At 43.8% G+C, this 25,091-nt stretch overlaps 1 protein-coding gene across 1 annotated transcript in view; it reads left to right on the plus strand.

Moving 5' to 3' along the window:
* Positions 1-25,091, plus strand: part of PCDH15 (protocadherin related 15) — a 1,384,495-nt gene that overhangs the window by 1,256,838 nt on the left and 102,566 nt on the right. Inside the window, exons 27-29 of the mRNA XM_044299661.1 lie at positions 1,291-1,509; positions 5,421-5,429; positions 18,680-18,790. Of these exons, the coding sequence (XP_044155596.1) occupies positions 1,291-1,509; positions 5,421-5,429; positions 18,680-18,790 (339 nt within the window). The remainder of the gene's footprint in view (positions 1-1,290; positions 1,510-5,420; positions 5,430-18,679; positions 18,791-25,091) is intronic.

A 25,091-nucleotide genomic window follows, 5' to 3' on the forward strand; every position in this document is an offset into this window, starting at 1 on the left:
GCTTCACTGTGAAGTGCTCTCAGCATTGACCTGCTTCACAGTCCCTCTCGTCTGTTCTGAGTCAAAGCTTCAACCAGAAGAACACTAATGAACAGAGTGAAAGGGCTGTGAAGCAACTCACAAAAATTCTCTGGGGGATATTAATTTTTCATTCTGCCATCTATCCCTGTATTTCTCCTTGTTAAAGCAGGAATAATTATGTGTTAACTTCAGAATAAAAAAACTTAAATCTTCTAGTGAATCTTGTGAGGAGTATCAGAACTTCTAAAATGACTCTCTGAGGGGACGGTCATGCGGGATGGATGCACTGTGGATTCTCTGTACCAGAAAATCTGTAGCATAATATAGCTACAGTTAAGAAAATGTCATGCACATGCTGCAGAAAATTCCCTTGGAATCCTCATGTAATTTCAATAGCAGTATGGCTTTTGAATCCACAGCATGCAATGCAGAGGGTGAAATCTGCGGCAAATGGTCAACATATATGTAAAGAATTCAACAACAATATCTGTGCCGTGCCATATGGATTTTGCTGCTGTAGAATTCCAGCATATGCACAGTGGATTTTCCTCTGCGGAAAATATGAAGCATATACATCCACCGGGGTCCTATCATTTGCCATGATGCAAAAAGCCACAGCAAGTTTACATCTGAAAGAATGATTTGGGTTGACCTACTGTAACTTACACAGTTCTGAGGTGAAGCCATCAGGGATGGTATGTTAGATCTGGAACAAGCAGTTCATCTTCAAACATCTCCTGCAAAGAGCAGCAGGATGCATGCCATTGATAACAGTGTGAAAGACTCATCTAAAGCCATAGCAAATGTTTGATAGAAATCATTACTGCTAAAGTTAATGCAATTTTATTATGATGGTAAATTGTCTTCTCTTGGTCTAATACTACATCAGTAGTCAGTATTAGAGGTGATATTACGTCACCTGACTAATATACCCAATTGCTAGATTATAAAATGGTCTAAAATGTGACCATAGTGAAAGTCTACTGTATAATTCAAAGACCTTGTATTTGGAGATTATTTATTAGTAATTAAGGACTTGCAGGTATACAATTGCATTTATGGTGAAGTAAAGCAGATTTGTCTGTGCTGTAGTGACATCTAGTGTCCAACTCGTTTAGGATTACATGTAATATTGTATGAGGATGAAAGCTTCTGGTCAGTAGTAGATGAAGAAGTCACTTGAGAGCAATACAAAAATAAAGTTAAAAACAATTAATATCCAAAATACATCTAACACTATTCCACTTTTTATCATTTTTCCTTACACAGATTTTTAGATGGCAAAGTTCTCGACATAAATAAAGAGTTCCAGAACTATATTGGCCTTGGAGGGCGTATCTTGGAGATCCGGACCCCGGATGTAGTAGCCAATGTTAAGAAGCAAGCTCAAGCTGTAGGCTACACGGAAGGAGCTTTGCTTGCACTGGCTATTATTATCATCCTCTGCTGTATACCGGCGATATTAATTGTGATGGTCAGCTACAGACAGTAAGTAGATGGTTCTTGTTACAATGTGCATGAATAGTTTGTGTGAAACTATTGTGTGTGGGCTGACACCTGGTACCCCCACCCATCAGCTGTTTGAGGAGACCAGTGATTACCTTGATCTTCTTGCAGCTTACCAAGCATATCACTGTCCTTTGGATAGTGGTCATACTTTGTATTGCAGATCAGGCTCATTCACTTGAAGTTAACCATTGACCGGAGTGCAGTGGTCTCTTCCCACAGCTGATCGGCGGCAGTGTCAGGAGTTGGACCTCCAACGATCTGATTTTGGTGACCTATCCTAAAAATAGACCAATAATATAAAGATCTTGGACAACTTTTTTAAATAGACTTCTAAGAGGAATAATATATAGGGGTGCATATATTGTGGCTCAAAAGGTCTCTTTGTCATATAAGGAGACTAGGGCTGAAACGATTACTCTATTAAATCGAGTAATTTGACACAAAAAAATCCAAGATGCAAATTTTTTGCATCGAAGATTTGTTTGTGTCATGTGACCACGGAGCGGGCGTGAAGCGCTTGCTATTACTCCCACTCCGTGGTCTCCCGGGGCACTTGGAATACCCACCTTTCCAGCAGGGGGCCTCCAGACACTTCACAGCACATCCATGGTCCTGCGCTGCACTGACCTCCTGACGCCGTGACCTGATGCGCTGTGTGATGCGCTGTGCGCGGAACGATGGAGTGTCAGCGGCTCCCCTGCTGGAAAGGTAAGTTGGTGAAACTAAGGGGGCGGGGGCACAACTAAGGTCCGGCGTCCGGAGTGCACAGCGTCATTGCAACCAATGACGCTTTGCAATCCGGGTGTCAGGAGGAGCAGAGACTATGGCACAACGGTGGAGAGCTGATGGCACAAGAGGGGAGAGATGATGGCACAAGGGGAGAGAGATGATGGCACTGGGGAGTAAAGCTGATGGCACAAGGGGAGGAGCTGATGACACAAGGGGGGACAGATGATGGCACAAGTGGGGAGATCTGATGGCACAATGGGGGGAAATCTGATGGCACAATGGGGGGAGAGATGATGGCACAAAGGGAGAGAGATGATGGCACTGGGGGAATAAAGATGATGACACAAGGGGAGGAGCTGATGACACAAGGGGGACAGATAATGGCACAAGTGGGGAGAGCTGATGGCACAATGAGGGAGAGCTGATGGCACAAGGGGCAGAGCTGATGGCACAAGGGGGCAGAGCTGATTGCATAAGGGGGCAGAGCTGATGGCACAAGGGGGAGAGCTGATGACACAAGGGGGGAGAGCTGATGGCACAAGGGGGAGAGCTGATGGCACAAGGGGGTGAGCTGATGGCACAAGGGGGTGAGATGATGGCACTGGGGGAGTAAAGCTGATGGCTATGGGGTGGGGGAGAGCTGATGGCACTGGGGTGGGGGAATGCTGATGGTACTGGTTGGGGAGAGCTAATGATACTGGGGGAGTGGAGCTTATGGCACTGGTTGGGGAGAAATGATGGCACTGGGGGAGTGGAGCTGATGGCACTGGAGTTGGTGGGGAGAGCTAAAGGCACTGGGTGGGGGGAGCTAAAGGCACTGGGGTGGGGGAGAGATGATGAGACTGGGGTGGGGAAGAGCTGATGGCACTTGGTGGGAGAGAGCTGATGGCACTGGGGTGGAGGAAAGTTGATGGCACTGGGGGAACGGACCTGATGGCACGGGGGAAAGCTGATGGCACAGTGGGAAACAAAGGGTGTTGGAGACTAATGGCATGGGGTCTTATAAGTTATTATAAAGGAAAACAGTCTATTAATTAATTTTTTCTTATTAGATTACTCGATTAATCATAAAAAATAATCGATAGAATACTTGATTACTAAAATAATCGTTTAATGCAGCCCTAGAGGAGATCATTGCTACAAAGGGTTATTTTTTTTGTATTGGGGCCTCTGGACCTTTATAGCGATAGTTTTATGTTTTTTCTTCATAATCTAGCAGGAATTAAATGACTGTAAGTTCCCTAACCTGATAAAGACTGATGTTTTATCACTGCTCTAGAAATTCTTAAAGACACTGAATTCTCGTCTCACTTAAGCACCAAGTGGAATAATGAATGTCCTAAATGTGCCCTTCGGGATAATGTTAATACCACACCTAATATGAACAATTTACACCATGTACAAAATGTTCTTCTGTGACCTTTTATGAGCCCTAATCATACTCAATCACACACTGTGCATGAGAGCAGTTACATTATACTCAATGCTACACTGGTGATAACGAGTCAGCAAGATATCAACGTACATTTCCCAATCATAGATAGGTTAACTATCCATAATTACCAAATTATCATGACAGTAGGAAATTACTACATTTAAGAGTGGATCCCTATACAAAATGTGCTTTCCTTTATGGAACATCTGCATATTTAAATTACAATTATCTTCACGCTATATTGGATCTAAGCACCAAAGAACCATCTTTAAATATGATGTATGACCAGTCAAGGCCACCTTGTGTTTCAGAGTGCAGGGGGACCCACTGAGTACTAAATAAAAAGTCAAAAAAATGTCATGTTAAACTGCAATTGTCGCATGTAATCCAATGAATAACATAAAAAATTTAACTTGACAATATATTCATAACTAAGCTATAATTAACCCCATGCCTCACATGGATTCCATTAATTGTTTGATCTGCTATTTTCTCTTTATTGATCTGCTAGATTATCTTAAGTAACTGTCAAAGCTTCTAACAGTAAATATAGCTGGTGGCAGCTGAAGGATGGAACTGAGCATTTGTGACCACCTTAGTGAGGTAGACAGAAATATAAAGAAAATAATAAACAGCAGGTGGTGCTATACATATACATTTTGTTGAATAACTTGGTAGCTATGCAAAACTTTTACTTGCAGTCAATTACAAAAGTATTTAGATCCAGGGGCTGGTTTGAAAAATTATATTGCTTTGTAGGACATACGCTTTAAAGGAAAATTCTGGCTTTAAAATATCCTCAGGATAGGCCATCAATATTAGTTTGGTGAAAGTTTTAATCGCAAATCCCATGCAGTTTAAAGGGGTGGCTAAATATGTGCTTAACTTTGCACTCTCTACATAGTAGTAGGGGTGGAGGAATTACAGCTTCATCCCATTCACTTACATCATGAATGAAGCACAGAGAATACACTGGAGATGTGTAAAAGAGCTCATCTGTAGGTCCCTTCAGTAGAACAGGACCCACACATTAGACACTTTAAGGGGACAGTAGTACTTACCATCTCAGCATTCTTGGCAATGGGCCTTCTGTACAATACTTGTACCAAGTCTATTTAAGCTCTCTATCTATAGACCCCAGGCGTGTTCTTGGCCACATTCTACAGTTGGCACTTGACATTTAACATTATTATCAACGCTGGAACGTGTTTATGGATAGCTTGCCTAATCTCTTGTACAATGAATTCTCAATGAATTACACCTCTGATGCATATGATGAAATAGATGCTTTAATTGCATTTTCACTCCATATATTTCAATTGAGCTTGCCTGCCATTAGCTGCAGAGAGCGGGGCTTTCAGTAATCATCTGAGCGTTACCAAGGAACAATAACTCTTATTATGGAAAGAAGGGGCTTTACAAACTCAGTGCGCAAGTCAAAGCAAGAAGGTGATTATGAAAATGTATTAGGAATCTATGGCAGGACACATGGCATTGTATTTAGCCAAGAGTGTAATTGTGCTTCAGTATTATGCAAGGCCCCCTTAATTTGCTTCAAGTAGGCTGAACCATAAAGCTGCTGTAATTAAGTTATTAGAATGCCATTACCTAAGTCATTTGATAAGAAAGTCCTGTGAATGTTAATGATGGAGTAAGAAACTTTTCTAATTTCTAACATATTCTCTCTTTTTCCCCCACTGCTTTCTTTCATCAACCTGCGGAACAGGTTTAAAGAGTAAGTGCATTATCTTCAGTGTGACATGGCCGTATGTCTTAACATTGTAGCATCCATTCTGTCTGAAGGAATATATTATTTGAGCATTGAATCCAGTGCTTTGAATTTTCTTCATATTAGAATAGTATGTGTTAGCGGGGTCGTTGTCAAGCATTGGTGGGCTCAGTGCATAGGTTTCATAAGTGGGGCCCCACACCCAACAGTGCTCATTTCTTCTGCTGCCTTTAGAGTTATTTTGGTGGATCTTTTCATAAGCTTCATGCTTGTCCAACCATAGGCAGCATGATATTCCAATAGGCTCCCTGGTAGCAAACAGATATATTTTACTATAAAACACTGTGCTGCACATGGGACAAGAAAAGTGCTGCTGTGCAGTATACATAAATGTGGAATAAGAGCAGACACTGAGAATTACACCCAGTATATAGGACAAGAAAAGTGGTGCTCTGCAGTATCAATATATACAGAATACGAGCAGATACTGATAATTACACCCATTATATAGGACAGGAGAAGTGGTACTGTGTCCATGTATACAGAATAAGAGCAGATACTGAGGATTACACCCATTACATAGGACAGGAGAAGTGGTACTGTGCAGTGTCCGTGTATACAGAATAAGAGCAGATACTGAGGATTACACCCATTACATAGGACATGAGAAGTGGTACTGTTAAGTGTCCATGTATACAGAATACCTAAGTGCAGATACTGAGGATTACATCCAGTATACAGGACAGGAGAAGTGGTACTCGGCAGTATTCATATATACAAAATAAGAGCAGATATTAATAATTACATCCAGTATATAGGACAAGAGAAGTGGTACTGTGCGGTGTCCATATATACAGAAAAAGAGCAGATACTGAGGATTACACCCATTATATAGGACAGGAGAAGTGGTACTGTGAAGTGTCTTTGTATATAGAATAAGAGCAGGTACTGAGGATTACACCCAGTACACAGGACAGGGGAAGTAGTACTGTACCAAGCACAGCCACTATACAATGTACAGCACTGTGCTTGGTGAGCAGGGAGAAGGCTGCGGAGTGACGGTGCCTTCTCAAACTGCTAAACGGCAGGGGTCCCAGGTATCAGACTCTCCCCCACCAATCATATACTTATGACCTATGCAGAGAATAGTTCATCAGTATTAAAATCTCAAAAGACCTTTTTAATATTTATACTGTGAAAATAGCTAGAGGGACATTTTGAGAAAAAAGATCAAATGTAATCTGCTGCAGAGCTCATGTAACTGCAGTAATGGCAGATACGAGTACAATCCTCCAAAAACATATTTTAGATTCTAAAATGTTTTTATTGTACAGAAAATAATGGCTATTCCTATAGAAGAAGGTATTCACCTGCAATGGTCAGCAAGAGTGAATGCATTTATAAGTGGCTTTATGTATAAGAACCTCATACATCACAGTGTTGGTGCAATGCCCCGCAGAGAGGCATTCAGACTAGGCTGTTTTGGGCAGAGTTCCATAAGCTGCTGTATTGAAGCATAAACTCTAATGCTTTAATAAACCAAATTCAGAGGCATGTGCAATGCAGACATGAACCGACAGCGTAATGCAATGCAGAAGAAGGGTTACAGCCTTGTCATGTATCTGTAGCGCTGATCCATTGGTGTGTACACTGCTAAGTCTAGCTGTCTTGGAATAAAGCACTGAGTATTCAGTGGTCTCAGCAGTAAGCTGTTAAAGACTATTTGCTAGGCAAAATAAACCTGTCTGCTTTAGACTATTTCCAACTGGTTTATTACTGCCTGATTGTTAGAGGAGATTTATACTGGTAAGCAGGAGAATGTCATCCATCAAAATACCAGCCCCCCCACCCCCGCCCCGATGCAGCTGAATGAATATGTAGGCTTCATCCAGTCACACATAAAATGAAACCAACAAATAGAGGCTTTTGGAACTAAGCACTAAGACATATAAAAGAGAACCTCACCTAGATTCCTCAAGCAATAACCTCAATAATCTAATTAGCTGAGGTTCCAAATTCCAGCAAAGGTCCTCTGATTGCTGTTGCCTATAGTCGTCATGGGACAGCAAGTTGATAGTCAACTATTTCAAGAATATATGATAAAATCGAATCCGTTTAGACAGCCATAAATATAAAACAGATGTTCGCTTTTATGAGAACTTCCTCATTTTGCTTAACGTTCACCAGAAACATCTCTAACAAATGAATAGCTAAACATCAAACTTGTTCATTCCTGAAGGAACAAGTCATTACCATCGAATCCTGTCAGCTGGATTAACTCTCAGAATGTTTGGTAGGGCTAATCCTGCCGACTAAAAGCATACCTTTATTATGCTGATCTGTAGTGGTGTAATGGAGAAAAATGACTATTCCCTATGCAAATGAGGGCCTAGGAGCTCCAAATGGTGGGCCTTAGTCCATTGGTGTACCTTAGCTCCTCCTCTCTGAACTTCTAGCTACTCCTTCGTCTTCTCACTTGGCCAAGTAATCACATGCCTGCATCATACATTTCATCATTGCGCATGCACTGAAGTAATCTGCACTTTGGAGCAAGAAGCAATAGCTGCGCAGGCACCAATGGTTAAGTGTTCGGCGCAGGATTATAGGACCCGGCCAGAGGACTCTGTTGATAACTGGCCTGTCAATCAGAAGCGAGAAACTAAGGTGCATTGGAAAGCTACAAACCGCCCCTTAGTGCACTTAAACTCTCACTTGCATAAAGTTTTTTTTCTACATAATGCTGGTACAGATCATCAGAACAAAAGTATGTTTTTAGTCAGCAGTATCAGCAGGAGGAGCTGAGCAATTTTGTGGGGAAAAATATTATTATTTGTATTTCATTAATTTATATTCCTGCTCATTCTTGGCTTTCAAGTCCAGGAGGAGGTCCTATCAGTGACCGACAGCCCTCCCTCTATGACTGTGCATACAGAGAGAGCTGTCAATCACTGATAAGACCGCCTTCTTGACTTCAAAGCCCAGAATGAGCAGGAATGTAAATGAATGAAATACATGTTTTTCTGAATATTTTCCCACAAAATCAATCGGCTCAGCCTGCAGCTCAGACACCATGTTCAATGTGACTGGTTCCCTTTAAGAGAATTGATTCTCCTGACAGATTCTCGTTAAATGAGTACTATTAAGTTACCACTAAGATATGCCATAACTTTCCGATCGATGGGGGTGTAGTAGGAGTGACCAGTGAGGAGATACACATTGAACAGTCATTGACATCATCCCAATTGAAGGACTTCAGACACTATGTTGTGTGACATAGATGTTGAGGACAACTTTATGGTTTACCTCTGTCTCAAATACTCAGAGGCTTCAGGCCATAACACAGCTTTGGGGGTTATTTTTCCAGTTTCCTAGGTTGACATATTATGACCATATTTAAAAAGATTTAATAGGGTTTTCTTATCTCATACTATGGGGACATATCGTTAGGAGGTGCATATCCTAGTACTCTGAGAACGGAGCCCCAAAAGTCGACAAAAATTGCCAAGCGCTGGATTGGCAATTTCTGTCAGCTCCATAGAGATGAATGGGAGCAGTGGGCATGCAAGAGCGCTGAGCTCCCATTCAAGACTTCGGGGAGAGCGCTTGGTGGTGGGCAGACCGAGGGAAACCCGGGATCCCCCGGCCACCACATTCCCGACTCGGTATAGGTCCGGGTCCCAGAGGCAGGACCCACTCCTATCAGACAATAGGGGCATATCCTGGCGATATGCCCCCATTTCCTCAGATGGGAATACCCCTTTAATAGTTAATAACTTTGTGAAAGGGCTTTCAACTGATTTTAACACGGTAGATGTTAAATATTCATCTGACTGGTGCCAATTCAGTAGGCTAGAGCTATAAAATATCTCAGGGGTGGATTAGTACATTTAAGGTCTCTTTCCCAAGAATGTATTCGTTCCATTCCGTGCATTGGGGACCGCAATTTGCGGTCCCCAATGCACGGGCAACATCCGTCCGGTGGCCGGGATGGATCCAGACCCATTCAACTTGAATGGGTTCGTGATCCATCCGCTTCGCAAAAAGATAGAGCAAGTTCTATTTTTTTGCGGAACAGAAGCACGGAACAGAACCCCACGGAAGCACTCCGTCATGCTTCCGTGGGGTTCCGTTCTGTGCTTCCAGTCCGCACCGCATCTCCGGATTTGCGGACCCATTCAAGTCAATGGGTCCGCATCCGTGATGCGGAATGCACACGGCTGGTGCCCCGTGTATTGCGGAACCGCCATATGTGGCCCGCAATACGGCCACGAAACGGATATGTTTGTGGAAAAGAGGCCTAAGATTGATGATCTGCAGCACAAAAACCATGAGGAATGCCTGTGTATCATTTAATAAATGTATCTTTGCAATGATTCCTTCTTTTAAGTACAAATGCACCTGGATCTCAAGTAAAGGGACACTTGTAAGCCTCACATCTGTTCCATGGAAATTAATTGGATCTTCAATTCTCAAAATGGCCATTGAAAACAATAATTCCAGCTTCACAGGGAACATACAAGCTACACATGAGATTCTGCCTTAAGAAGGTTTTTGGCATTGATTTTGCTTGGTAAAATCTAGATCGGAGAAGCATTAATGACACTGTATACTAATATTAGAATATTGTACAGTGAAAACTACAGCTACTATCATTTCTTAATAGTTTATTATTGGAATTGGTTCCAGTAGTTGAATACAGGCTGTAAAGTGCCATCCTGTTCTCTGCTGGCTGGGTTGCTTATTGCTTCAGCCCTTTTACCAATAAAGTCACATCAGGCAAGACTGTGGGGCATTCAAAAATCTCTGCTGATGCCTTGCAAACCGGTCTATACACTACAGGGTTCTTTTTCTTATTAGCCTTTTGGAAAAATGCTTGCTACAGAATCTTGAAAGCGGTTTTCTGGGACAACCTGTACACATTGATGCTCCTCAGGTTAGATCCTCAATATCTGATCAGTGCAGGTCCGACTCCTGGCACTTCCACCAACCTGCAGTTTGAAAAGGCCTCAGTGCTCATCCACCTCTTCTCAGTATACCAAGCACAGTGCCATATATTTTATAGTGGCTGTGAATGGTATTACAGCTCAGTCACATTCATTTGAGTGGGACTGAGCTGCATAATGGTCCCGTGACCAATGGACTTGACATTACAGGCGAAGGAAGAGGCTGCCGTGCTCAACGGAGCTCTACCGTCACTTTCAGTGTCAATATTTAAATCCCGGATAATCCCCTTAAAGGAAACCTGTCAGATGTAAGAGATGAGTGAAGTTTTGAAAAATTCAATTGGGCAGCTTCGCTGAACTTTGCTAAGAAATTCAATTCATTACGAATTAATTTGCCACAAATTGATATAAAACAGGTATACCCAGGCCACTGTCACGAGGGTGTCAAGAGCCACGTCTGACTCCGTTATACCCGGGGTCAGGAAGTCGCAGCGGGTGGCTGCGCGCTCTATGCCTAAAGATCACGGTGTTTCTTAGTGTTTGTTTTCTGTGTTTGCCTTGCTATCCTTTTTGTCTCACTCAGGGATCCGTAGCTTCTCCTCCTCAGCTGTTTCTTGTCTGCCACTCCCAAACTCCTTATATTCTCCTCTCACACTTCTCTTGTTGCCAGTTATAGAGCTTCCTGCCTGGACATCTATGCTGACCCACTGGAGCTGAGAATCTGGTTGTTGTTCCAGAGTGCTACCCTCCGGATCCCTGTTGGGCTTTTGTTGTCTCCTGTTGTTGCCCACCTGGGATTATATGTTTAGTTTGTATTGTCTGTCCTCCCCTTGGTGTTTTCCTCTAGAGCTAGTGGTGCGGACTAGTGTTCCCACCGCCCTGTTCACTACCTAGGGCTCATCCTAGGGAAAGCCAGGGTTTTAGGCACGTGATCGGCGTACGGGTGAGGAACCCGTCTAGGGACGACAGGGCAGCCAGGTGCCAGACGCAAGGTGAGTCAGGGGTCACCACCTTCCCTCTCACTAGGGCAGGGCCTCCCTCTGTTCCTCCCTCCGTGTCACGTATGTGACAGTTACGCCGATCGTGATATTATAACTGGCCCTTATTTTTTGAGAAAAAAAAAAAAAAAAAAAAAATTATTTAATTTTTTTTTCTCTACTTAGAATCCAATATGGATCCTATTGCTGCTTTGGCAAAACAGCTTCAAGGCCTGTCTTTGGAGGTGGCAGGATTGAAGGCGTCTGTCCTCCAACAGCAGCAGCAAATGCAGCAGACCGTAAGCCCAGCGGTTGCTATGGGTAACCAGGTTGTTACAGAACCCAAGGTTGTTCTTCCTGACAGATTCTCTGGGGGAAGGGACAAATTTGTGTTGTTCCGTGAGGCCTGCAAATTATATTTTAAGCTGCGCCCTTACTCCTCAGGTAATGAAGAACAGCGGGTGGGGATTGTTATTTCCCTGCTTCAGGGGGACCCGCAATCCTGGGCGTTCTCGTTACCCCCTGGTTCCCAGGCTCTCCGGTCAGTGGAGGGATTTTTTGGGGCTTTGGGTCTCATATATGATGACCCTGACCGTGTCGCCCTGGCTGAGTCGAAGTTACGGAGACTCCTACAAGGAGATCGGCCAGCAGAGGAATATTGCTCAGAGTTCCGCAGGTGGGCTACGGATACTCAGTGGAACGACCCGGCTCTCAGGAGTCAGTTCTGCTCTGGGTTATCTGAAAGGGTTAAGGATGCGCTGGCGCTGTATGAGACTCCCCTTTCCCTTGATGCTGTTATGTCCCTCTCTATCAGGATAGATAGACGTCTTAGGGAGAGATCGAAAATTCCTGAGCAATCGGTAACCTCTTCCAAGCAGCAGTTAGTCTGTACTGACTTGGATGAGCCTATGCAGCTAGGAGGAACTTCTCGTCAGGTCCGTCCTCCTGAGGTTCGCCGTGGGGAGAGGGGTCATTTCATTAATGTCTGTCCCTCCTTTCCCAAAAACAAAAGACCGTCGGAACTACTAACCCCAGGCTGTGCGGAGGATGTCAGCCGGGGGGTATACGTTTCCTCCATACGAACATCTCAATTTGTGTTGCCAGCGGTTATTGTTTTTGGCGCTAAGACGGAGACTATTTCTTTTTTTCTAGACAGTGGTGCAGGGGTAAATTTGATAGATGCCCATTTTGCCCGCACTATGGGTCTGTCTCTCTGTACGCTGCAGAGACCCATTCCCATATTCGCTATTGACTCTGCTCCTCTGTCTCAGAGAAACCTCACTCACGTTGTCCATAACTTACATCTTCGGGTAGGGGACCACCATAAGGAGCGTCTTTCATGTTACGTTCTGGAGGGCCTTCCCTCTCCTGTGGTATTGGGTCTTCCCTGGTTGGTAGCGCACAATCCAGTGGTGGATTGGCAGGCCAGGGAGATATTGGAGTGGAGTGAGCATTGCAGAGAGAATTGCTTAAATAACAATTGCTTAATCGCCTCCATAGCTTCCCTACCTACATTTATTTCGGACTTTGAGGACGTTTTTTCTGAAAAGGGTTGTCAGAAGCTACCACCTCATCGTCCTTATGATTGCCCGGTTAACCTGATTCCCGGTGCAAAATTACCCAAGTCCAGGTTGTATAATCTTTCGGGTCCCGAGAGACAAGCCATGAAAGATTATATCTCCGAGAGTCTGGCCAAGGGACACATCAGACCCTCTTCTTCACCCGTGGCTGCAGGGTTTTTCTTTGTTAAAAAGAAAGATGGGGGCCTGCGTCCTTGCCTAGATTTCCGTGAGCTAAACCGGATAACCGTCCGAGACCCATACCCTCTTCCTCTCATTCCTGACCTTTTTAATCAGATTGCGGGTGCTAGGTGGTTCTCCAAACTTGATCTTAGGGGGGCCTACAATCTGATTCGTATCAAGGAAGGGGATGAGTGGAAGACAGCTTTTAACACCCCTGAGGGGCATTACGAAAATTTAGTCATGCCTTTCGGTCTGACCAATGCCCCTGCTGTCTTCCAACATTTCGTTAATGATATTTTTAGTCATCTCATCGGCAGGTTTGTAGTCATATACCTAGATGATATCTTAATTTATTCGGCTGATCTGAAAACACATGAAGTACATGTCAGGCAAGTACTGCAGGTCCTACGGACGAATAAATTATATGCGAAAATTGAAAAATGTGTCTTCGCCGTTCAGGAAATACAATTCCTGGGATATCTATTATCTGCTTCAGGTTTCCGTATGGATCCTGGGAAGGTCCAGGCAATTTTAGATTGGGATCTTCCTGAGAACCTTAAAGCTCTACAACGGTTTTTGGGTTTTGCAAATTTCTACAGAAAGTTTATTAAAAATTATTCAGTGATCGTTAAACCCCTTACTGACATGACTAGGAAGGGGACTGATTTTTCTAAATGGTCTGACGCCGCTAAAATTGCATTTTCCTCTCTAAAAGAGAGATTTACCTCGGCACCTGTTCTAATTCAACCTGATGTCTCCCAGCCTTTTATTGTTGAAGTTGATGCGTCGGAGGTGGGAGTGGGGGCTGTATTGTCTCAGGGTCCGTCTCCTGGCAAATGGCGTCCTTGCGCTTTCTTTTCCAAAAAATTATCTGCAGCAGAAAAGAACTATGATATTGGAAATAGGGAACTGTTGGCGATTAAACTGGCGTTTGAAGAGTGGCGTCACTTCTTAGAGGGAGCAATCCACCCCGTCACGGTAATTACGGATCACAAAAACCTTCTGTACCTAGAATCGGCTAAGCGTCTCACCCCTAGACAAGCTAGGTGGTCGCTATTCTTTACCAGATTTAACTTTGTAATCACCTATCGTCCTGGGGCAAAAAATACCAAGGCAGACGCATTGTCTCGTAGTTTCCCTGGAGGGGGTAATGTTAGTGATCCGGTACCTATTTTACAAAGAGGAGTGGTTGTCTCGGCTGTACACTCTGTTCTAGAGGGAAAGGTGTTAGAGGCCCAGGGGGACGCCCCGGCCTCTTGCCCCTCAGAGAAATTGTTTGTACCGTTAAACCTGCGTCTTGAGTTATTGAAGGAACATCATAATTCGGCACTTGCTGGGCACCCGGGTAGTAAAGCAACCTTGGAGCTATTGTCTCGTCGTTTTTGGTGGCCAAGGTTGCGTCAGGATGTAATAGATTTCGTGTCTACTTGTTCTACTTGTGCACGCGCGAAAGTCTCTCATACACGTCCAGCAGGGTCTTTACTGCCACTTTTCATCCCCAATAGACCATGGACACATCTATCAATGGATTTCATCACTGACTTACCTTTGTCTGCGGGTAAAACAGTTATCTTGGTAGTAGTAGACAGGTTTAGCAAAATGGTACACTTTATTGCGCTACCCGCACTTCCTAATGCTAAGACTCTTGCTCAGGTGTTTATCAGTGAAATCGTGAAGCTTCACGGGGTCCCTTCCGATGTGGTTTCGGATCGGGGAACCCAGTTTATTTCTAAGTTTTGGAAAGCTTTTTGTACCCGTTTAGGGGTACACTTATCCTTTTCCTCAGCTTTCCATCCTCAGTCGAATGGACAGACTGAGCGTACCAACCAAAACCTAGAAACATATTTAAGGTGTTTTGCGTCTGAAAACCAAGAGGTGTGGTCATCATATTTACCGTTAGCCGAGTTTGCCATAAATAATCGCCGTCAGGAATCCACTGGCAAGTCACCATTTCTTGGTGCATACGGTTTTCATCCCCAATTTTGTACTTTCAAAGAGGGGGGGTCTTCTGGGGTTCCCGAAGAGGAACGGTTTTCTTCATCTCTTTCATCGGTATGGCAGAAGGTGCAAGCTAACTTGAAAAATATGAGTGGTAAATACAAATGCATGGCCGATAAGAAACGGTCGCCAGGTCCGGACCTAGGAGTGAATGACTATGTGTGGTTGTCTACTAGGAATATTAAGTTGAAGGTTCCCTCTTGGAAACTGGGTCCTAGGTTCATTGGTCCTTATAAAATTGTAGCCGTCATTAACCCTGTGGCTTTTCGCCTGGAGCTACCTCAGACTTTTAAGATCCATAACGTCTTCCATAAGTCGTTGCTCAAGAAGTATGTTCCACCTCTAGAACCATCACCGCTGCCACCTCCTCCTGTTGTTGTGGATGGTAATCTGGAGTTTCAAATATCCAGAATTGTTGATTCTCGTCGGGTCCGCCGCTCTCTTCAGTATCTGGTGCATTGGAGGGGTTACGGTCCCGAGGAAAGAATGTGGGTTCCAGCGTCAGAGGTAAACGCCAACAGGTTGATTCAGGCTTTCCATGTCTCTCATCCGGAGAGACCTGGTCCTGAGTGTCCGGAGGCCCCTCGTGAAAGGGGGGGTACTGTCACGAGGGTGTCAAGAGCCACGTCTGACTCCGTTATACCCGGGGTCAGGAAGTCGCAGCGGGTGGCTGCGCGCTCTATGCCTAAAGATCACGGTGTTTCTTAGTGTTTGTTTTCTGTGTTTGCCTTGCTATCCTTTTTGTCTCACTCAGGGATCCGTAGCTTCTCCTCCTCAGCTGTTTCTTGTCTGCCACTCCCAAACTCCTTATATTCTCCTCTCACACTTCTCTTGTTGCCAGTTATAGAGCTTCCTGCCTGGACATCTATGCTGACCCACTGGAGCTGAGAATCTGGTTGTTGTTCCAGAGTGCTACCCTCCGGATCCCTGTTGGGCTTTTGTTGTCTCCTGTTGTTGCCCACCTGGGATTATATGTTTAGTTTGTATTGTCTGTCCTCCCCTTGGTGTTTTCCTCTAGAGCTAGTGGTGCGGACTAGTGTTCCCACCGCCCTGTTCACTACCTAGGGCTCATCCTAGGGAAAGCCAGGGTTTTAGGCACGTGATCGGCGTACGGGTGAGGAACCCGTCTAGGGACGACAGGGCAGCCAGGTGCCAGACGCAAGGTGAGTCAGGGGTCACCACCTTCCCTCTCACTAGGGCAGGGCCTCCCTCTGTTCCTCCCTCCGTGTCACGTATGTGACAGTTACGCCGATCGTGATAGCCACTCCGTCTAATCATATTCTTCCCACTTCATGGCCCAATCTCAGTGTGAAGGCTTAAAAGTTAAAGGGAACCTGTCATGTGGATATTTGATTATAATCTAATTATAAACAATCATTAACTACTAAAAAGTACCTTAGATGTATTCATTTACTAGTGTGACAGATGGTTACCTCATAATATACACACAAAGATGCCACATGCTGCATGCTAATGAGCTGATTTTAGTCCAGCGTGATGTCATTGAGTCCAGTGTATATTTAAGGGTCCATTCACACGTCCGTTTTTTCTTTTCTGATCTGTTCCGTTTTTTGCGGAACAGATCAGGACCAGATCTGGACCCATTCATTTTCAATGGGTCCTGGAAAAAATCAGACAGCACAATGTGTGCTGTCCGTTTCCGTTGTTCCGTTCCGCATGTCCGTTTAAATATAAAACATGTCCTATTCTTGTCCGCAAAATTCGGATCCTGGTACAATACAAAGTCAATGGATCCGCAAAAAACGGAAGACATTCGGATGTCATTCCGTATGTCATCCGTTTTATGCGGAATCCGTTCCTGGAAACACATAACAAATTTTTTTATTTTTATTTTTTTCAATTTTTTTTCAAAGAACTCCAAACAACTTTATTTGATTATTGAACTTTATACATGTTTCAGTTTTTTGCGGATCCGCAAAAAACGGATGACATACGGAATCATTTTCAGGAACAACGGATCCGCAAAAAACGGACCGAAAATCGGGATATAGGAAAATACTGACGTGTGAATGTAGCCTAATTCCGAGCTATAGCCACTCCTCTGCCCACCTGCTGCTGATTCATATGGAAAATAACTGTCATTCAGCAGCAGGTAGGCGGGGAGAGTCAGGAGCTCATGAATATTCAGGACTCATCATTATCAGCTGGAGCTTTTCAATACAAGATGTTGGCAGATTGACTGGATCAATTAAAGAAAGTAACCCAGCATTTTGCTAAGAGAATCAGTCACTTATTTATGTTGCCCTTAGTTAGGACACCATAAAACTGGTGACAGGTTCCCTTTAACCAAGCCTTCAAATGCTTTTAAAAATGGTGCCTGCTTTAAATGGTTCGCTTCGCTCAACACTACCTGTCACCATAAAAATGCTGTGTAATCTTCCAATAGCATGTTATCGAGCAGAAGGATCTGAGCAAATTGATATATATATAGTTTTATGTGAAAAGATTCAGTATAATTTGAAAATGTATTCATTTAATTTCCTGCTCATTCTGGGCTTTGAACTTAGGAAGGCGGTCCTATCAGTCATTGACATCATTCCCTCTATGATTTTGTATATACAGATAGCGATTTAGATGAATAAATTACAAGTTTTACTGAATCTTTTCCCATAAACTACAGGGTAGCCCACAAACACGTAGCCCACCTTCAATATCTCCAAATCAAATTGCCTAGTAGTAGATCTGTCATAGTTGTCCATAGTAACCAATCAGAGCTCAGCTTTTAGCTCCTACAGGGCCCTGAAAAAAATGAAAGCCGAGCTCTGATTGGCTGTTATGGACAACTATGACAGATCTACTATTAGGTAATTTGATGGTAATTTGAGATATTGATGGTCGGCTACTTTTTTCTGGGCCACCCTGTATATCTCAATCTGCTCTGCTCCTCCTGATCTATAACATGCTGCCTGCAGAGTACGCTGTATTTTCATGGTGACAGGCTTAAGGCAAATGCAGGGTGTGTAATTACTGGAAACCATCACCATCTCAGTTCTGTATGATTTTGTCCTACATCGGAGGTATACAGCAAGAGGAAACCTTAGCGTATATTGCAGAAAGAAGGCTGCGATGATTCCCACTGCATAGGCATACTATTAGATGCATCTCTATAGGCTTCTATTATAAAAGAAAAGGTGTACCATGCATAGTAAAGCGGTAGCAGACAGTGATAGAAATTGGCATACTGATATATTGGCATACGCTGGGTGCTTGTCAACTAATAGACTGGTCAGAAGTACAGTATATATCAAGCAATGCTCCCACAGTGTACGAGTTAGCACAATAGCTGATTACATACTATTTTTTCTACTTTTTGGAGTAAATTAATAGACTAAAACTAGATCTTCTGTACGATGAGAAAGATGGACTAAAATGTGCTTAAAATCTGTCCTGTCCTCAGAGCGCCCAGCGTCTGTCCTCAATAGCTTCATGTTTATTGCTCAATCAGAAATGATATGAATGATGCTGTTCTGTACTTTGCATACAAAAGACCGATCCAATCCCTCATTGTGTAGCACCAATTAAATGTTTAAGACCCTCGGTATGTCCTCTAATTCAGTTTCTTTTCCTTCAAAAAGGAGGCAAGCTGAGTGCGCAAAGACAGCAAGGATCCAGATGGCACTGCCAGCAGGAAAACCATCGACTCCCGCTGCCAATAATCTGTATGAAGAGTTGGGTGACAGCACTATGTAAGTACTGAATATAAATTGTTTTCCTTACAATTGCATGAATCACTATAATAGTGGAAGCCGCCGCAGATCTGTTATCATAAAAGCGGTCTGGAATCTGTCTTGGTGCGGCGATCTGCGACGCTGAAGAATGTTTTGTTCAGAGGTGTCTATTAAATATGTAAGTAACCAAGCGTTTAATACTGTTGCGTACAGTCTTTTTTCTCTCTGATAACAGATTTAAAAATAGATAAATAAACATCCTCAAACATGTCAAAACGTAATTTCTCAGTTGCCGAACGATATTAAAAATGAATGATGGATCAGTTTCAGTTTTCTTCATGAAACAGTTTTATAAGCTGCGATGCGGGGCTTCTGGCATCATAGTTTTATGCATACAAATTGTACTTTTTCGGAAGCTGATACATTGCTTTAATCCTGAGGTGCACAGACTGAGTCATTGTGTAATAACTGGTTTGCTTTCTTATAATATGTAACAACGCTTTTCCAAGCAATTTAACGCAATCAAACAATAGGCCGGGTCAAACAATCAATTGATTGGACACTTTCTACAGTAAATAATATATATTGGCAGGTAGTTCCAAACAAGATAAAGTGCAGGAACTCGTCAAATGCCTGAGATAATAGAGGTTTTTTTCCTCAATTTTAAAATATAGGATAATATACCACTTAATGTAAGTTATAAATCGCAATTAGAAGTTACCAAAAAGTCCAGTAGCACGGTAATAATAAGAAAAGCGTGTTTCTGCTGGCTTTACAAAAACCATTCATTTGTTAAATTCTACTCGAGCCCCGCTTGTCCTCTAGCCCCCCTATTTGCTTACATGTTTTCAATGATGGCTTGAGGCTAAAGTTAATCCAGTAGGTGGCTGCAGACCCATATGTGCTGAAGCAGCAGGGAATTTAAGAGTTAAATGGGTTTTTCCATACATAGTCTAGTACACGACAACCTCTTTCTAAGGGCTTGTTCACACGATCGTTGCCCCTCTGTGCCTGTGCTGTGGATCGCAAATTGCGGTCCGGAATGCATTGGCACCGACCGTGTGACAGCTGCATCCGTATCGCGGACCCATTCACTTGAATGGGTCCGCGATCCTTCTGTTCCACAAAAAGTTCTATCTTTTTGCAGTGCATAGGCACGGAACGGAACCCCAGGAAGCACTCCGTAGTGCTTCCGTGGGGTTCCATTCCGTGATTCCGTTCCGCATCTAATTTTACCTTTCTGATGCCTGTATTCAGCCCATAGCAACCATATTTCTCTGTGCCTGTATTTCAGCTTCTTTCTAAAATGGCATCTGCTGCACTTCCTATGGGGATGTTTGCCCTTTCTTGAGGCCGTCCTGTATTTCCCTGACTTCCCATAAGCCATTGCTCTCCTCTTATGCACTAGCAGACAAGCATCATATTTGCAGCCAGATGCCCCCTATACTTTAGTAACACAGCCAAATACTCAACTAGTTCTTCCTAGCAAGCTCCAACACAGCGCTCCCCTCCAGCAGCGCGATGTACACTGCCAGATCGTGCTGCTGTGAAGGAAGACAAGCGGTGCTGATCCCCTCCAGCAGCGCGATGTACACCGTCAGATCGCGCTGCTGTGAAGGAAGACAAGTGGTGCTGATTCCCTCCAGCAGCGTGATCTACACTTACACATTGCGCTGCTGTGAAGGAAGACAAGCGCATCCCTGACTCCTTGCAGGCATGAAGGCTGGGAGGAGGAGCCAGTGTCCTACAACACTGTGAACGCGCATCCAGGGCTGAGCTCCTCCTCCCAGAACTGATCCGTCTCTTGTTTTAAAGATAGAGAAGACGGACTGCACATGGCAACACACTGAGGAGAGGGCTGCACAATGGTAAAGTGGCACACATTTGTGGGAGATTTTATCATGTAAAACAGAAAATGATTACATTTTAAAACACAAATGCACATATACTGTAGGGTACACTATACCATTACAGTATAAAAATGAAACGGCAGTTACACTTTAAAAAACTGTAGAATATATTTTGTTGGATAATATCTTAAAGAGCAGATCCTAGAAAGTATAAGCTCAAAAAACCCTTTTGGAAGAAAATAAAGGCTACAGCTACAGGACAGCAGGTATGACCTTGGTCTAATGGCAAAAAGGTATAGGAATGTTTTTGCACCAGCTTTGCCTCATCTGGCAGCTGCAAGTTACTTAAAGGATCACTAAGATTTAGTAAAACTTTCATAGAGACATTTAAAAAGTTTTGATCAGTGGGGATCTGAGTGCTGAGACCACCACGAATAAGTAGAACCAGAAGAGAGAAGCACATGCATATCACACTTTCTTCGCTGCAGGAGACAGGCTCAATAGAAGTTATTGGGCCCATCTTGATTCCATCCTGTACAGCGAGGAAAAAGAGTGTGATAAGCATGGTACTACTCTCTCCTTTTCCTGGAGAAAGTTCTGTTTGGTGTGGGTACAACGTCAGGCCTGGCATGAGCTAGGTGGAGAGAATGGAAGTGGTAGTAGCAGTGGCAGTTGATCCTGCTCAGAGGCTTCCCCAGGGTCAAGTGCACACTGGCACACCCTGGTGATGGTCTTCTGCCTGATGGTAGTTTAGGGTGCCTTTGGTGTTGGTTATGAGTTGTGAGATGCAAGGGAAGAGATAGTGGTCTGGTGGGGGAGGCAATAATAAGGCCAGCTTGGTGAACAATTAAAATAAACTTTACTGAAGAGACTTGGCAGTTGGTACATACACATATTTGCACAAGTAGGCACAGTATTTAAACAACACATAAAACCTTTTAATAATGCATCATATAGAAGGAATGTACAGTATGGTGGTCCCCTCCGAAGCCCTGTCCAGATAAGCAGTGCAATCTTCCCAATAAGGCCAAAATGTGCAAATTCTCTCATTCTCTCTCATTCATTTTTTCTCTCTCTCTGTCACGTTTGTGTGTGGGAGGCAAACACCACATCAAGCATAGGAGGGAATTGGGATACCGGAATAAGGCCTGGAAACTAGGGAAGGAAGATGGACACCTGCTAGAGAAAGCCCTAACTCCAGTCCGGACAGACTACCAGTATGAACAGGCCCCCAAAGTAGGCAAGTTCATACACCTGATACCTAGAATCCTATATCACCCTATAGGACCCTGGAACTAATGTCAAGACTGAGTCTACCTGTTCCTCCAAAGAGAAGGACGAACAGAAGTCTCCCTCAGACCTAAAGACAAATAACACGGAAAGGCAACACACACAAATATAAACAAAATACAAAAGGGAAAGGAAACATTTATCTTCAATGAAGCACCAAGAACTCAGCCAAGAACCAAACACAAGCTAACCACAAGTCCAACAGAAGCTATAAACCGCATAGCATAGTGGAAGGAACAACAATAAATAGAGAAGGTAAAATGAGCACAATAGCCACACCTCGGGAAAGGTGGTGTGGCAAGCACCAGAAACAACACAGATGTCATTTGATTCAAAAGGAAAACATGTCAGATCAAACCACGTGTTGCCAGTCTCACAGATCTCCTTCCACCTGTTGCGGGAACGTCCGTATGTCTCGGTACGTCCGTGACAGTACCGCCCCTTCTACAGATGACCTCCGGGCACCCAGGACCAACCTTATCTGGATGAGACCTGTGAAAGGCTTTCACCAAACAAATGGCATTCACAACAGATGCCGCGGCTTCCAGAGACTCAGGATTCTCATGAAAGGCCAAAGCGTCCTTCAGCCTCTCTGATAATCCCTGACAAAACTGACTACGGAGAGCCGGATCATTCCACTAAGCATCCGTAGCCCACCTCCTAATAGATCTCAGAACACTCTCCCTGACGAAGGCCACCTAGCTTGGTCCATGACTGAGCGTCCCCCTTAAGCAACAAAATAACCACACCAACTCTGATTCTCATCCCAGATGATTGTGGACGTAGCCTAAAATACAATTTGCATGCTTCCCTAAACAAAATGAAATTATCACTTCCCCCAGAGAATCTGTCCAGGAGGGCAACTTTAGACTCGAGACACCACCACCACTAGGACCAGCAGCCTGTGGACTCTGGATCTACGAGGCGGTCGTGCGGAGGTCAGCTGCAGCAATAGGATCCATGGCTGTAGTGAAACAAGCAAAAATGATGAGCTATCATTGTTGAGCAAATTGAAGTATCCAAAGTAGACTTCGATCCAAATTTCAGGAAAAATTTGATTCACCACAAAGCCGAATTTCCTTACACTTCGTGGTAATGAATAATTTTTTCCCCTAAAATAGTGGCTAAAAGTTAAAAGAAAATTATATTCACCTGATCCACTAAATCGGGAGAGGTCGTCTGCTCCCATCTTGATTGAAGAAAGCCCGCAAAAGGTCCTGCGGTGAGCGTGAAGACCACATGATCAGTGATGATGGTCACGGCACATGGAGTAACGGTCACGTCCACACACACAGGGGGGAGGATAGTGACCACTGCACTCCACCCTCACCCCTGGCCCTGCCTACTTGCCACACGAGTCCTGATGACAGGGTACAACTGGACGGCAGTCCCTAACTTAGGATACGCGCAGAAAGGACAAACAAGCAAATAACGGATAGTGAACGGACCGGATAAGCAAAGAATGGTCAGGAGAAGCCGGGGTCAAATACCAGGAGAGTCGAGAAGCACAACAGGAGTCCGCAAAGAATAGTCAGGTGGAAGCTGAGGTCAAAATACCAGGAGAGATGCACAGTACAGGCAGAGCAGGCAAAGGATCATCAGGGAACAGGATCAAGTAAGTATGCAGGTAACAAACAAATTGCCAGGAAACCTAAATTAACAGGCAACCTGTGGCCAGCAGGCTGTCTGTTAAATACTAGTTAGCTGGGATCATGTGACATGGCCAGCGTCACATGACCTGCACCAGGAAGTACAGCTGAGCACCGAGTGCCCAGCTCGGTGCTCAGACCTCGCCTGGTTGCTGGGGGAACTGGGGACGCTGGCTGCGCGGAGGAGGCATGCGTGGCCGGTCCGTCCCACCCCCTATCACCAAGGAGACGAGGACGCTGTGCACGTTCTCGCTCCTGAACAGAAACGGGACGCCAACTGTGCTGAGGAGAGCGAGCGCCCCGGCGTCTCGTGACACATGGCCTGCGTGATCACTTGGTGATGTCATCACGCTTACAGCATGTTCTTTGGTGGGTTTTCTTCAATCAAGACGGGAGCGGATGGTCTTTCTGCAATCAATTGTGTATATATTTTTATTTATTTAACCCTGGATTAACCCCTGAGCACCTGAATGTGAGTCTCAGATGCCATGATCAGCATTGACCGTGGCATCTGAGGGGTTAAATGATGGGGGTGGTGTGATAGCCGTTTCCCTGTCATTGTTCCTGCTAAATACAATGGAAGGTGATTTGTGACAAAGTAATTCTTAACGAATCTAATATCTTGACGAAGTTCGACAAAGCTGCCAAATAGAATTTTTTCAAAACTTCACTCATCTCGAACACTAAAGATTCTAGGACAGTCTGTAGTTTGCAGTCCATCAACAGAATACATGCTGCTGTGCGTAATATCCTGAACTTTACACTGATTCATCCTGCAAGCTGCTGACTATATTCAGAATAACTATGAAGTAGTCCAAATATAGCAAAGATTTCTGGGAATTTCAAATCTGATACCGATGCTTTGAGAACCTGTCAGTACAATATACTTTTTATTCAGAACGACTTTCAATTAACTGCCCAAAAAAAACACGTTATAGGTTCTCAAAAAACAGAAACAAATCTCTTTAAAAAATATCTGTAGTTTGTACAGATAATCTGATCATGTTTTTTTTTGCTCCATTTCCTTTTATTAATAGAAGTGCATTTTTATGCAAGTGGCGGCTGCAATGACAGGGAGCTGTGATAGCACAGCTACATGATAGCTGCATCTGAGAGTAATAATACAGTGTAAAATTATCAGTAAAAATATTAAATCATACTTACCGCTCACGGGATTTCGGCCGAGATCTTTATTCAAGATGGCCTGTTGCAAGCAAATAGAGGAGGTAAGTATGATTTTTTTGTTTTTTTACACTATTTCAGTTTAAATTGATTCACTACCACGAAGCAATTCGCCTTTGCAACAAATCAAATTTATCCTGAAATTCGGTTTGAATTCCACTTCGTTGGATTCGATTTGCTCATCTCTAATTATTATATTTGTACAGTATCAAAAATAAAAGCGAAGGCACTGATATCCGGGCTACTCCTTCCCATCTGTATGACCGGTAACAGTGGAATATACCCCATTAATTAGCATGGCAACGAGAAGACAAGTAGACATCATTGATAACTGCTGTTTAAGGCCAG

This window comes from Bufo gargarizans, chromosome 6 (assembly GCF_014858855.1).
Source record: "Bufo gargarizans isolate SCDJY-AF-19 chromosome 6, ASM1485885v1, whole genome shotgun sequence".
In the NCBI taxonomy this organism is placed as follows: Eukaryota; Metazoa; Chordata; class Amphibia; order Anura; family Bufonidae; genus Bufo; species Bufo gargarizans.